Source organism: Melozone crissalis, unplaced genomic scaffold, assembly GCF_028551555.1.
Source record: "Melozone crissalis strain CALT ecotype California unplaced genomic scaffold, PUWL_Pcris_2 ptg000018l_1, whole genome shotgun sequence".
Lineage (NCBI taxonomy): Eukaryota > Metazoa > Chordata > Aves > Passeriformes > Passerellidae > Melozone > Melozone crissalis.
Genome location: NW_026535796.1, coordinates 39,983,756 through 39,997,280, shown reverse-complemented (window position 1 = coordinate 39,997,280; position 13,525 = coordinate 39,983,756). Strand labels below are relative to the sequence as shown.

The 13,525-nt window shown below is 44.0% G+C and overlaps 1 protein-coding gene across 1 annotated transcript; it reads right to left on the bottom strand.

The window, feature by feature from the left end:
* Nucleotides 1–2,050: 2,050 nt before the first annotated feature.
* PSMC1 (proteasome 26S subunit, ATPase 1) lies at nucleotides 2,051–10,017 on the bottom strand. Its single transcript, XM_054275407.1, has 11 exons — nucleotides 9,962–10,017; nucleotides 9,526–9,579; nucleotides 8,604–8,700; nucleotides 8,100–8,224; nucleotides 7,443–7,628; nucleotides 7,117–7,245; nucleotides 6,108–6,204; nucleotides 5,743–5,932; nucleotides 4,595–4,746; nucleotides 3,120–3,274; nucleotides 2,051–2,346 (listed from the first exon to the last, which is right to left on the bottom strand). Exons 1-11 carry the CDS (start codon nucleotides 9,962–9,964, stop codon nucleotides 2,212–2,214), a joined length of 1,323 nt encoding a protein of 440 aa, XP_054131382.1. The 5' UTR covers nucleotides 9,965–10,017; the 3' UTR covers nucleotides 2,051–2,211.
* Nucleotides 10,018–13,525: the final 3,508 nt, after the last annotated feature.

Here is a 13,525-nt window from a genome sequence, read left to right as displayed (position 1 = left end):
TTTACTTTCTACAAAAATGACAGAGCTCCTGAATTGGAGGTAGAAGTTACTCTGTACCCTGCACAGTAACAGGACAAATTCTGCCTGTGTTTGTTAATGCTTTGCCATCACAGCAGAATGCCATTTCCTCTAAAGCCCTGAAAGGGCCATGGGGAGGGAGAGAAGCTTGATTGTGCTCCTGCTTAGTCACAGAGGAACCCAGGTTGAGAGGGACCTTGAAAGATCATCTGGTCCAATCTTCTGTAGTACAGGGAGCCTGGATGAGATTAACAAGCTCTCTGCAGTCACATTTGAAAACTTCCAGTGATGGCAGCAATGACTTCTGTATCCATCACTTCTGTGTTCCTCCATGCATCCTGTCCCAAGTCCTTTCCTTTGCAGTTCCTCCCAAAGCAGCACTTGGGCTGCTTCCTTCCTTTTGATGGTCAGAGGCTTCCTGGAGCAGGTCCTGCCTTTTAATTCAGTCCCCAGGAGCTTTCCTGTCCTTGTGGGGAATATACTTGCTGTTCACTTTCTCCTGATATTTAGTACTTTTGTCTTGTCAAGTTCAGAAACTCTGGCAAAAGTGGCAGCAGTTAAATTCTGCTGCAAAAGCTAAGAGCTGAATGTTCAAAGGTGTGTTTTTCAATTCCTGGGGTGGCAGAGAGGGTACTAGAACAAAGTCCTTGGGTTCCTTTAATGCAATGCAGCTGTTCTTCAGGGAGCTGAACCCATCTCTTTGTGGCTCTTGCTTTGAGGCAGCAGTAACAGCCATGTCCCTAATAAAAGTGCCTTGCCATGCATGTCATCTTCAGCCCTCAAGCAACAGTGAGATCAAGTGCCATGATTAGAAAGTGCTAAAAAACCCCTAGCTTTTTGTGACCTTTCCAAGGAGACAGATCTCCTAAGATTTATAAGAATGGGTAATAAAACTTGTTTTTCTAGCTTCAGATGAAAAACAATTCTATTTCAGGATTTCTGTCATCCAGATTAAATAAAGAATTCCATTCAGCTGTAGGGTTCATTTTTAACCATGAGCCACATAATTTTTACAGAGAAGAATAAAATCTCTTGGCCCTGCTGCTGCCATTGTTGTTGGAGCACTGGCAGTGAGGGAAGGCACTGCTCTGGGTGTAACTCTCCACTCTGTTACTGGCCTGCATTTGCTCCCACAGACAGTTCCCAGAACAAAGACTGCACAATGCAAAACTGGTTTGCATGTGGAACTTTTATATAAACCCTAAAGATCACATGTACAACATTTGGAAATGAATTCCTTAGAACTTAACAAGCCCTTCTCAGAAGAGTACTACACAGGATACTTGGTAAGTAGGACCTGCATGGCTACAGTGGAGCCAGTGGACACCTGGCCCCATGGGAATGGAGCTGTAGGCAACAGAACTGTCCAGGGGGAAGAACTCAAGGTTATGCTGTAGAACAGCAAGCCTGGCACATGTAGTTGGGATTTCTCTGTGCACATCTGCTGCATGCCAGACCCTGCACCTCCAGCACTGGGGCTGGTGCCTTAGGAGTGGGCACATCCTGCCCTGGGCAGCATGGGGCCCTTGAACCTGTTCCTACTGCTGGCTCTTTTCAGATGTTTATATAATGAACTGAAACCCCTTCTGGGAAAAACAAATTTATAAACTCTAATCTTAAAAGTACCCTATCCAAACATGTTTATATGTTTAAGGTAAGATTACTAATGAACATCCATCTTGCAAGTGCTGCAAGTGCTAGAGATGGGTACCTTTAAAGTGTGTCTCACTGTTGCTCACAGTTGCATACTTGTCATTGATTTTCATGTATAAATGACTGATGACACTGAGGTTACTCAAAAGTGACACTTGTCCTATTAGCTCCTAAAAAAAGATATAAGAAGGTAATCAAGAACAACAGCAGTGCTAGAGTAGTTGTAAGAGACTGCTATGCCTAAGGAGGACTAAGAATTGGAGCATCTGCATGGTGTGGGTCACTGAGACAAGCACTTGGGTCACCAGCACTTTTTCTTGAGTCAGTGAACACAACAGACAGTTTCATGTAAACAGCAGGGCTGTGCCACCAAAACAGCTCAATTCAAATAAATGTTTTATTGGGAAGTGAAAAGTTACACTGACTGAAACCCACAACCTGCCAGCTTTTAACCTGTTCATGAATGCAAACTAGCTGTGTGGTTTTACACAAGGATCTCACCAACACAGAGTCTGTATAGTTCCCAAAGAGACCAATCACTTAAAGATACAATCCCTCAGGGGTTCCCTCTTGCTTTTTATAGAGAACATTCTCCTTAGACTTTTTGAAATCTTCATTCGTTACTTTCATTCTCCGCTCCCTCAAAGCCATCAATCCAGCTTCTGTACAAATTGCCTGCAACACAGGAAGCAAGAATAGTTACACCTGCTGTGCAACCCCTTGAAACCACACCCTCAAAGGCAGCTGCATCTTTCCTACTGCTGCAGTGACTGTAGAAGTGAGGCTGTTAACAAAATCTACAGTCTAAAGTTTAATACTGTTCTGTAGCATTAAAGCAGGCTGGATAAAGCCAGGTGGGCTGTCTGAAAGGACAGAGGTAGTCACGAGTTACTCTTCCCTGACAGAAAGGCAGCTTTGTAACAACAGTAATTTCCCTGTGGAAGGGCAGACACGTCCAGCTGCCTGATCCCTCTGCAGGGAGGGGACAGTTGTGTCCTGTTGGTTTAAGCTCATGAGTGTGGTAACTGTAGCAAGGGCTCTAGCGCCGAAGCTTCCTAATGTACAGCTGCATTTTTATCTGCCTTGCAACATAGTTCCTAAAAATGCTACTTATCCTGTACTATCTTAAGGACTGTTTAAGATACCTTGCACAAGATTCCACACTCTCCTTTTAGTTTCTACTTTGCTACTTTATGTACCTATGTTACCTGAATATGAAATTTTACTCTTACCAACACAAGCTACTTCACAATTACGATTTTGATAATTTCCCATTTGTACAGCAGAGTACCTGGTACTCATAAAAAGTATTTTAAACCATCCCACTGTTCCTCGGTGATGTATGCACAGAAAACTGGTAAACAGTTCATGTGACAATGGTTTTGGATGCAACAAAAATGAGATTTGATTTTTGCTTTGAAGTATAAACAATGGTGATATGCACTGACCTTAATATCTGCACCACTGAGATCATCTTTTGCCATAATCAACTCATCCAAAGTCACATCATCTGCCAAGGTCATCCTGCTCGTGTGAATCTGAAAGATTCGTTTCTTCGTCTTTTCGTCAGGCAGAGGGAACTCTATTTTCCTGTCAATCCGTCCTGTGCCAAAGAGAAGTTCAGCCTTAGGTTTTCTGCATGCAGCTGTTGGAAACAGCAGGAAGAACACCTGAAGGGTTTAACTGGCAGTAACTCTCAAGCTGGAGCATGTCTAGAGATGGGCAATGGAGTTGGTGAAGGGTCTGGAGCACAAGTCCTGTGAGAAACACCTGAAGGAACATCTGGGGGTGTTCAGCCTGGAGAAAAGGAGGCTCAGGGGAGACCTTATCACCCTCTGCAACTGCCTGAAAGGAGGCTGTAGCCAGGTGGGGGTTGGTCTCTTCACTCAGGTAACAGGTCAAGAAAAAAGGGCCTAAAGTTCAGATGGGGAGGTTTAGATTGGGCATTAGGAAAAATTCCTCCATGGAAAGAGTTGTCAACTATTGGAACAGGTTACCCAAGGAAGGGGTGAAGCTGCCATCCCTGGGTGCTCAAAGGAGGCATAGTGGCACTTGAGGATGTGGCTTAGTGGTGGACTTGGCCATGACACCTCAATGGCTGGACTCAATGACCTGAAAGATTCTCTCCAACCTGAACACTTCCATGGTTCTTCCCGCCACAATAAATCATGTCTTGGAGTAGAAAGCAAGGTCAGACTATCTCTTTCAATTCTGGCACAGTATTATCTCCTCTGTACTCCAACGGCACTGGGTTTGAGCTTAAGGGTCTAAAGCTAAATGTTGACAAAACCAGGCCAAACATACCTCAGCAATTTCATACCATGGAGGTATTGCAGCTTTTCCTTGGATCTCTGTGTCATTTTCTACCTTCCAACTCAACAGACGCCACAGACATTCTATGCTTTGGTACGTTTTTAGTGGCCATTTAAAAATACTTCCTGTGCCTGCTCAAGCTCAACATGTCTCCCTCACTCATCCCCCAAATGGCAGGAGTGTGCCAGGTCAGTAAGGAGCAGCCTGCTTTCCTGCACCAGGATCCAGGCTGGCTCTGGTAAAGCCTAGGCTCTCACCCCCAAAACACAGGTGCTGCTGCCCTGCCTTCCCCAGCTGCTGCAGGTGTGCTGCTGCTGCACACAGCTTGCTCAACAACTACTTCAAATGGCTCTGCCATCTTAATAGAAAGGACGGATATTCGTATTATTTACATATATGTAAAGGAATTAACGTGTTTCTTCTCTTCCAATATTTTTCTCCTATTTAGAAGCTTGTGAATAGGTTCTGATTTCAACAGATGCAGCAGCATGGATGAGATGGTGAAAAAGAACAAGTTTGTCATCTTTCTAGCAGCCTGTGTTTGTCCAGTTATGACAAGTCCTTTCACAAGAGAAGCGGCTTAAGCATGCACAGCAGAGAAATCCCTTACCTGGTCTAATTAAAGCTGGGTCCAGTGTTTCTATTCTGTTGGTGGCCATGATAACTTTAACATCCCCCCGAGAGTCAAACCCATCCAGCTGGTTCAGCAGCTCCAACATCGTGCGCTGGATCTCTCTCTCACCCCCTGAATTGGAGTCATACCTTTCAGGGAAAAAAAATAGTCAGGAAAAGCACTAAGTAAGTGGCACAAAGGTGGGAGAGGAGTATTTTGTTTGTACACATCCATAAGAGATTTAAATAAAAAATTAATGTTTATCCATATAAACAAAACATAGATTTCCAGAATTGTGTTGTGACATATAGGTTAAGTAAAGAGACACTGAACTATTCTGGTAACTAGGGAAGGTAACAGCCATCATGTGAAGGAGATCTGGGATTTTTTTCCATGTTTGTTATATATTTGGAAATATCTTCCTCACACCTAACAAAATCAACATAAAAAGGAAAGAATCTAATTCTTAACAGCACATACATTCATACATAAGGCAGCAGCTGGCACTTTGGGCTGGCAGCACTTTGGGTTGGTAATAAACGTGTATTCTTCTTACTTTCTTATTTATTTAAAAAACACTGACTACTTCAGACTATTTGCCCTGGACCATTCCAACAAACCTACAGAATTTTCAGAGTAGTACAGTTTGGATATGGGCTGAACAACAGTTTAGTGTGGCACAAGCAATGCTTCTCCACAACATACACTGTAACCTTCTGTAAAATACTCTCAGAACAGAGGTATTTAGCCACCTAGTCGAGAGGCAAACAGCAAATGGATATTTTCTATATTTTAAATAGTCTGCTTTAACATTGGATCACTGAATCCAGTTATTGTATATGGACTTGCAGCTAGAGAATCCCATATACACAGTGTCTCTTTCTGATTTTGACACTTTCTCCTGGAGATGCTGCCATGTAACAAGAGAACAGAGCTTATCTCTGTCATGTCTATTTAGTGTGAAAAGGCTGTGATATATTGTGTTTCCACGGAAGTTACTGAAGTGTTACTTGTTACAAATGAATACATCAAAACAGTGTATGCAAATGGTGGCAGAGCAAAGGAAGTGAGTCTCAGTATAGCTGCAAAGAAGTGTTTTTGTAAAGCTGTGTTTGCTGCTGCCCTGGCACCCCCGTGCACGGCACCTCTTGGTGCCGATGGCATCGATCTCGTCGATGAAGACGATGGAGGGCGCGTGCTCCTCGGCCACGCGGAACAGCTCCCGCACCAGCTTGGGGCCGTCCCCCAGGTACTTCTGGATCAGCTCCGAGCCCACCACTCTCAGGAACGTTGCTGAGGTTTGGTTCGCCACCGCTTTGGCCAGTAAAGTTTTGCCTATTTTCAGTTGGAAAGAAACGTGATTAGTTTGCAGAGAAGGAAAAGAAAAAAGCGCCCTAACAAAACAGTTGTATGAAATTTGTGACAGACTTGGCAATGATTTAAATGCCAACCAAGTGTAAATTATTTAACTTGTATTATCTCAGCACAGGTGTTACTGACTGCAAAATACCTGTGCCAGGTGGGCCATACAGAATGACTCCTTTGGGTGGCTTTATTCCCATCTCTTCGTAATATTCAGGGTGGGTGAGAGGAAGCTCCACAGACTCCTGAAGCACAAGAAAAACATGTTTTTGTAAGAGTGAGTGGTCTCCAACAGAGATCTGCAGGGATCTTCAAAACAGCAATAATGAAAGCAGTTAAGGCAAAAAGAACTAAACTGATTTCAAGACACACATCAAACACTATGACCCTCTGCTGCCTCCAATTGTAAGGCAGACAAACAGTCCATCTGCACAAGTCTTGCTATTGCTCCCACCTGACGTGTGGTGGAGCAGCAGTGAACATTCCCCCTCCTCCATCCTCAATGCACCATCCCACATTTAGAACCCTGGAGCTCCTGAACCCCAAACAACCACGGATGACCTTGGGGACAGGGAACTCTTTATGAAAGGGTGCCTTCTATAAGGAGTTACCCAATATCATCAATTTTAAGAGCTTCTGTGGTTTTAGACTCCTACCCAGAACAAAAGGGCTGAGTTTTAGCAAGGTTCAGGCAGAGTTCTGCTGGTAGGGAAAAAAACAACCAACCCAACACACCCCAACCAAACAACAAACAAATGCAAAAACTGAACAAGCAATTGTCCTGAAAGACTAAATCCTTAAGCTAGATTGGATGGCATCAGACACTCAAAATAGCCTCTGCAGTTTGTACAATTTAACTCTCATCTTGCAACAACTGTAACTTTGCCTGTTGCAAGTAATAAGCTATTAGAGAGATTTTATGAGCTCTGGGCTCTACAGGTTCCTGAACACTGTGAAAGGTTCCTGTGCACACAGACTGGTGACTCGCTTAAAAAATTGAGTTCCACGAGTCTGCCTAGTGAAGTCTAATGAAGAAATGCACTACAGAAAGATAAAGGACACCACTCCAGGAACAGCAGCCAGTCCTGCTGCTTCCCTTCTCAACTCCTAGCACAAGTTACACTCCTGGTTAACTGTAAATGAGTACAACTGAATACCTTGATTTCTTGAATTTGGTTGTCAAGGCCACCAATGTCAGCGTAGGTTTCTTGAGGAGCTTTCTCTACTTTCATCACAGTCACTAGAGGGTCTGTGTCATCCATCAGGACGCCTATCACAGCATGAACCTAATTCAAGAATTAAGAGTTGTCAAAGAAGGCAAGCAGCATTTTAATACAAGCTGAAGTCTAATCCCTATGCCCACTTATTTAGGTGTGAAATAAATAGCATTTATTTCACACATCTTACAGTCTTCAGAAAAAGAAAGTCAGTTAAAAACAGTACAAGAACTTGTAAGTAACTTGATTTGATAAAAACAACTCACCTTATGATTTAGCAAAACAGAGCAGCCTGGCTCTAGCAGGTCCTTGTCCACAAAAGACAGAATACTGACATAGTGCTCTGATCCCACAGACGTGGACACGATGGCGTGGTTGTCATCAATGATCTCCTCCAAGGTACCCACGGACATCGGTGTTCCTCTCAGGTCATCCACCTTGGACCTTTCCTCCTGTTGGCAGCAAAAACCCAGGAGACAACTGAACAACACAGGCAAAAACATTCTTGTACAACACTGGCTCAACAATTCAGACAGAACACAGCAGAACCAGTCTTTCCTATTGTTTTACTGCCCCAAAAAGACAGAGGTCAGTAACAAAACCCACTATTAATTTAGTGCTACCCTACAGACACCATTCATATGGATGGGAATAACTAGAATCTTCTCTCTCTGTTGATGGATATCTGTGAGCTGTACTTTGACAGAGCATTCAAAAACAAAAACTCCCATGCCTTCATCTGTAGTGATCTGTGCTTGGTCTAAAACAATTTAGCCAATTAATGAGGAATTTGATAAACCTGATTTGTGTGCATGAACTTGCACACTGCTGGTACTTTATTTCACTGCTCTGGTATGAAGCAGCTCACATTAATTAAGAGCATTTACTGTAACATTAGAAGTAACATTTCACTCAAACCTCACCTCTTGTTTTTCTTCCAAAGGCTTCATCTGTTCTTGATTTCTGATAAACTCTTCCTCCATTAAGAGGTAATCTTTAATTCTCTCCAATTTCAACAACTTGAGTCTGCACTGTGTGTGGGGAGTCACTGCAACCAAAGCAGAATACAGGATTTTAGAACAAGTTTGACATGGCACCAACTAACCACTAATTCATTACCAGAAATCCTGCTTTATTATTCTGACTGTAACTTGTACCTTCCTTGTCCCACTGTAACTCCAGGTGAAAAACAGATTTAATGTTTCCCCTGCATTTTCATTCAGCTCAATTTCTCTGTCTCTTACCTGGAGTTTATGGGCAGCACCTTGCAAAACAATAATATTATTCTGTGGGGGGCTTTTTTATGTTAATTAGAAATAAAACGACATTTGGCACTGTGTTAGTGACCTCCACAGAGGCAGATCTTGAGGAAAGAAGAGCTCTGTACTTCCTGAGGAGCAGCTCTGCAGGGGAGGCAGAATGCTTACCCAGAGGGAGTTTGCTGGCAGCATCTGGTCCCTTGGTCTTCTTTTTCTTTTTCCCCACTCTAGTTGGAACTGGAGGTTCATATTTCTTCTTCTTGTCCTTATTCATAAAAAGAATTCAATTTAAAAAAATGGGATAATAACAAGTAAACAATACACACAGGTGTTAAGTGCACAGATAAAAAAGGGCTCAAGGTGAAGGACTTCATAACAAAACTTTCTCTTTATGATCTCTAGCAAGAAGCTCAAAAGAAACATTATTCTTATATTTTAAGAATGTTCAAATTTTTTTTCTCCTGCTTATTTTACATCCCTTCAATTTAAACTTCTGCAATTTTTCAATGAAAATAGGACAAAGAAGGCTCAAGCCTGAAGTAAATCAGAAACAAAACCAATAGATGACACAATGAGAAAAATATTGAATCTCCACCTTCCTGCTGCTCTTCAGTCAATAAATCAGACACACTCAGCTTCCCAGCCTAGTCACTGCCTGCCATGTACCTTAAACTTTCCTTTTCCAAAGGAGACCAGAGAGGCCCCTGATGTCCCCCAGCCTGAAGTACACTCCTACTGCAGATCATTGTGCAATGCCACTTCCAAGCCAGCAACAGCTCCCTAAATGACAGCTTGAAGGCAACTACTCTTTCCTAAGCCGACACATTTATAGTTTGGTTCTTTTTTAGAAAAACAAATCACTGTGAAATTCCAGTTTTCTTAAGCTCCCTTTTTTATTTATGAACAACACTTGTTTCCTCCAATGTACACCCAGAAAAGACATTCATCAGATCCAGCAAGAGCATAATTTTATACAGTTCCAAATACAACAATAATTTTTAGAAGTAAATTTAAGAAGCCTATTGCAGCCAGGCTCTGTAGCAGCACACCCGTAGCTCATTCTGTAGGTGTTTCTTTGTGTTTCAGTTACCTTGTCATCCTTCTTGCTCCCACCAGGACCGTGTCCACCACTCTGACTTTGACCCTAGACAAAAGGTAAAAAAACAAACGACAAAAACAATAATATAGGTGCAGTTCTATGAATCGAGACGCCTGCGGGCAATTCCACGTACAGAAATCCCGTAACTGGATTTCTCCTGTCTAAGCAAAGGGCTAACTTATTTAATTTATTGTCCAAAACCAAAGAACCGTCCCGCCCGTCCCCATCGCCCTCGCTCCCCCCTGGCCGGGCCGCGGCCTGCAGGCGCCGGCGGTGACTCCGCAAAACGCCGGGCGCCGGCGGCGGAGCCCGAAGGGGCGCAAGGCCCCGGTTCGGCGCTGCAGTCAGAGCCGGCTCTGCGCCCCGAGGCCGCGCTCGGTGCCGCGCTCGGTGCCGGCGGTGCCCGGGGTGCCGGGGCCGCTCTCACCATCGCGCCGCGACCGCCGGCACCGGCACCGCCCGCACCTCACGGGCCGCGTCACTACGGGCAGCGACGAGGGACACGCGAGCGCGCCGGGCCAAACGCGGTGTGGCGCCGCAGCGGCCGGCAGGGGGCGCCCTTGTCCGCGGCTTGTGGCGTGAGGGGAGCGCGGCTGAGGCACGGCAAAGACAGAGACGAACCTTTAAAGTTACAGCGGGCTTTCCTACCGCTGATCCTTCCTTCCGTCTCTCGCATCAGCTGGGCAATATAAAAACGTTTTTGTGTATGCTGTTAGAATTGGTTTTTTTGTGGCAGCACTTTAGGAACATGGGTGAAGTTTTCAGGAAATCCCTCCCTCCACAAAAACAGAACTTTTGTACCTACACTGAGTTGTACCGCTCTGGGGTGTTCCTGGGAAATGCAGGAGAACCTGTCAGTGTCCGCTTCTGACGTTCCCAAGGGACAGCTCGGCCTGAGCTCGAGCCCGATGGAGCCGAGGCAGGGTCGGGTCCCGCCGGTTCCACCGCGCTCCTCGGCACCGGCGGCGCCGCCCGTGAGCGCGGCCGCGGCGGCGGCGGCTCCGTGACTGTGCCCGCCATGGCCAGAGCTCCGCTCCTCCGGGCTCTGCAGGCGGCGGCTCCGTGACTGTGCCCGCCATGGCCAGAGCTCTGCTCTCCGGGCTCTGCAGGCGGCGGCTCCATGACACCGTGCCCACCATGGCCGGAGCTCTGCTCTCCGGGCTCTGCAGGTTCCTCCTCTGCTTTGGGCTGGGAGGGCATCACTGTAAGCAGGGAGGTCACAGCCATGATGAGGGCACAGTCTGAAAATACTGCCAGCCTGATCTCAATCAACCATCACATAGATCATATTTACATCCATCACTGTGCTCAGTATAGGGATCAGAATATTTGTGAAAAAAGGCGTTTACAGCAGACAGTAGGATGCTTTGCTTTGATGTACACTTTCTCTAGAATTCCTGTCTGAGTAGGGAACTTTATTAATTATTAATGTCACTGGCTGAGCTGCGTAGAGAGGTGTGAGGTTTTGATCATTTACTTTGGTTTGGTTCCATTCCTTCCCAAGGGTTACTGCTGTGCACTGTGAATTTAATTTGACTTATCTATTGTTTTTATTGTTTTATGAATTAGCTGCCTTTTTGTTACAGTATCAGCTGTTCTGTAACTTTTAAAGGCATTGAAACAAAATTAAATATAACAGGCCTTCTTTGCTTTAATAGCATTCTCTTTTTGGAGTTTTCAGTCTTACAGGATTGCACCTGTATTTCTTTTAACCTTACAGTGTAAAGATGCTAGAACATTCTTTCCCTCACAAAATTCTTCCTCCCTTTAACCTCCCTTTAGACTAAGATATACCCATATTTATTCTAAATTATACCTGTAATTGATAGTTCAGGTTATGATTGAGAATTCTTATAGCTTTTTTCTTTGGAAAGCCTGATTTTAGTGCCATGTTGCTTTGCAGACATTTTAACTGTGAGGATTATGGCATAAACTGATCTAAATGGTAGGGGTGTAGGATGAGTGTAAAAGCTGAACTTTCCATTTATAAGCAGACAAGACATATCTGTGACAGCATATCTGTTTCTTCAGTATTAATAAATATTAGGAAATTATATATGGGAGCAAGTGTAAAAGGATGTTGGCAAGATTGTGTCCCACCTCATTCACTTAAAGACAAACTATGGAACAGCTGTGACACAAAACATGAACTGCAGGAGAAGAACACTGTGTTTGGGGTGATCTGGTTAATGGCTTCAGTTCTTGGGGTGAACAGTGCTGGCAAACTGGAAGTGAAATAGAAATGTGGTTCTGTAACCTGGCTGCTTGCCTTAACTTTACACATCCTGAATTTTAGTCTGGCTGCAGAGTACAGATAATGTCAAATTAGGAACTTTAAACAATAAATATTGTATAAAAAATAAAACTGATCCAAGGGCCTCTGATTTCTAGAGTTATGCTTACTAGAAAAAACAAAACAAAACAAAACAAAACAAAACAAAAAACAAACAAACAAAAAAACCCAAAAGACTGAGCCAGGGTAACAGGAAGGAACACACAGTCCTTGTTTGTTAAAGATGAACACAGCCTCAGGGGCACCAAAAAGCTCTTCATATCAAAAAATACTGAGACTTTTTCAGAAAGGGTGGGGGGTTTTGTGCTTTGTTTTTAGTTAGTGTTTTCTACCCCTGTTCTTTTTTCTGCAGCAAGCTTACTGCTGATCTTTTAGGCATGCTCTAAAGCCCTCAGCTCTGTTCCCAGGCCTTTGAGGAGGGAGAGGGCAGCTGAGGGCTGGGGAACTATTGGGCTTAGGATTAGTAAATAGAAAAGAGGTTTATTTTCCCTTTGCACATACAGGAAATTACTAGGATAGCTTATGTTGTTGATGTTAATTTGTCTTTCTTAGTATATGTCTAGCTGCCTAGAGCTTTTTATGTTTGCATAAAATGAAATCCACAGATTGGAAAAATACTGATCTTGCCATTGCAGCTACATATAGTGGGTTGAGTTTTCAAAAGCTGCAATTTGGACATAAATGGGCTTTAAACTTACATCAACTTCAATAAATGAATCAAGTTGTAAGGGCTTAAGGACCATTTGGATTATTTTTTTTAGAAAAGAAAAAAAATTCATGTGTCAAAGTAGCAAATTAACCATTAAGCTTCTCTGCTGCTTACAAGTTATTCAAACAGTTCAGAGGTGGAAGGTATTCCTACCACCTACTAATTGGCAAGTAACAATGTGAAGGATAATTATGAGCAGAATAGTAATCCTTATGGGCTCCTCACAGAAAAAATTCAGCAGAGGTTCTCTTCCAAACTCAAAATAAGGCTTCTCACCTTCTGGAAGTCTTTTACTTTATATTGTCCATCCATTGGACTATGGACATGACTTTTAATATTAAGGTGCTCAAATAAGTGCCTGATATCAGGCAACGATTGCTTCCTCCTTCTCCCATAACCAAATATGGTTTTTAAAATGGTTTTAAAAATAGGGATATCACCATCACCTTCACCTCCACTGTTTTTCCTGGAGTCTGTACTGTACATTTGAGCCAGTTCATTTTCAAGGAGTGGAAGCCAACAAGCTTCAGCCCTAGCTCCATCAATGGCTCTCAGCTGAAACCCCTTTGATGTGAGTTACTGGGTGTTCACAAAGATGACATTCCCTCAGAAAAGCTTCACCTGATGTTTCCTGACTCGAACCATCAGCCACAAGTTCTCTGCTCTTCCTTGGCACGGTGTGTGTTTCTCAGCTGGGAAGGGCTGTGGTCCTTTGCCCTCCTGGTGTTCTGTGCCTGGCTCCCAGTGTGGGTGAGAGCAGCTCCAGCACCTCTGCAGTGACTCTGCTGCATCCCCAGGCACAAAGAGCCCTCACCCTGCCTCTGTGTCCCTGTGCTGGCCAGGCTGCCAAGGGAAGGGAAGCATCGGAAATGAAGGCACCTTGCTAATTCCTTGTTTCTCTGGAGAGCCCAGACAGATGCCCATCTCTAGTGCAGCTTCATGGCTGTGCATTAGCACCAAGCAGCTGCAGCAGAGTAGAAGGGCTGCAG

Excerpts from the sequence above, each read along its gene's own strand:
- PSMC1 (XM_054275407.1), bottom strand. Across the intron at positions 8,701-9,525 it reads GGAGCAAGAAGGATGACAAG|GACAAGAAGAAGAAATATGA; the intron begins GTAACTGAAACA and ends TTTATGAATAAG. Across the intron at positions 6,205-7,116 it reads ACCAAATTCAAGAAATCAAG|GAGTCTGTGGAGCTTCCTCT; the intron begins GTATTCAGTTGT and ends CTTGTGCTTCAG.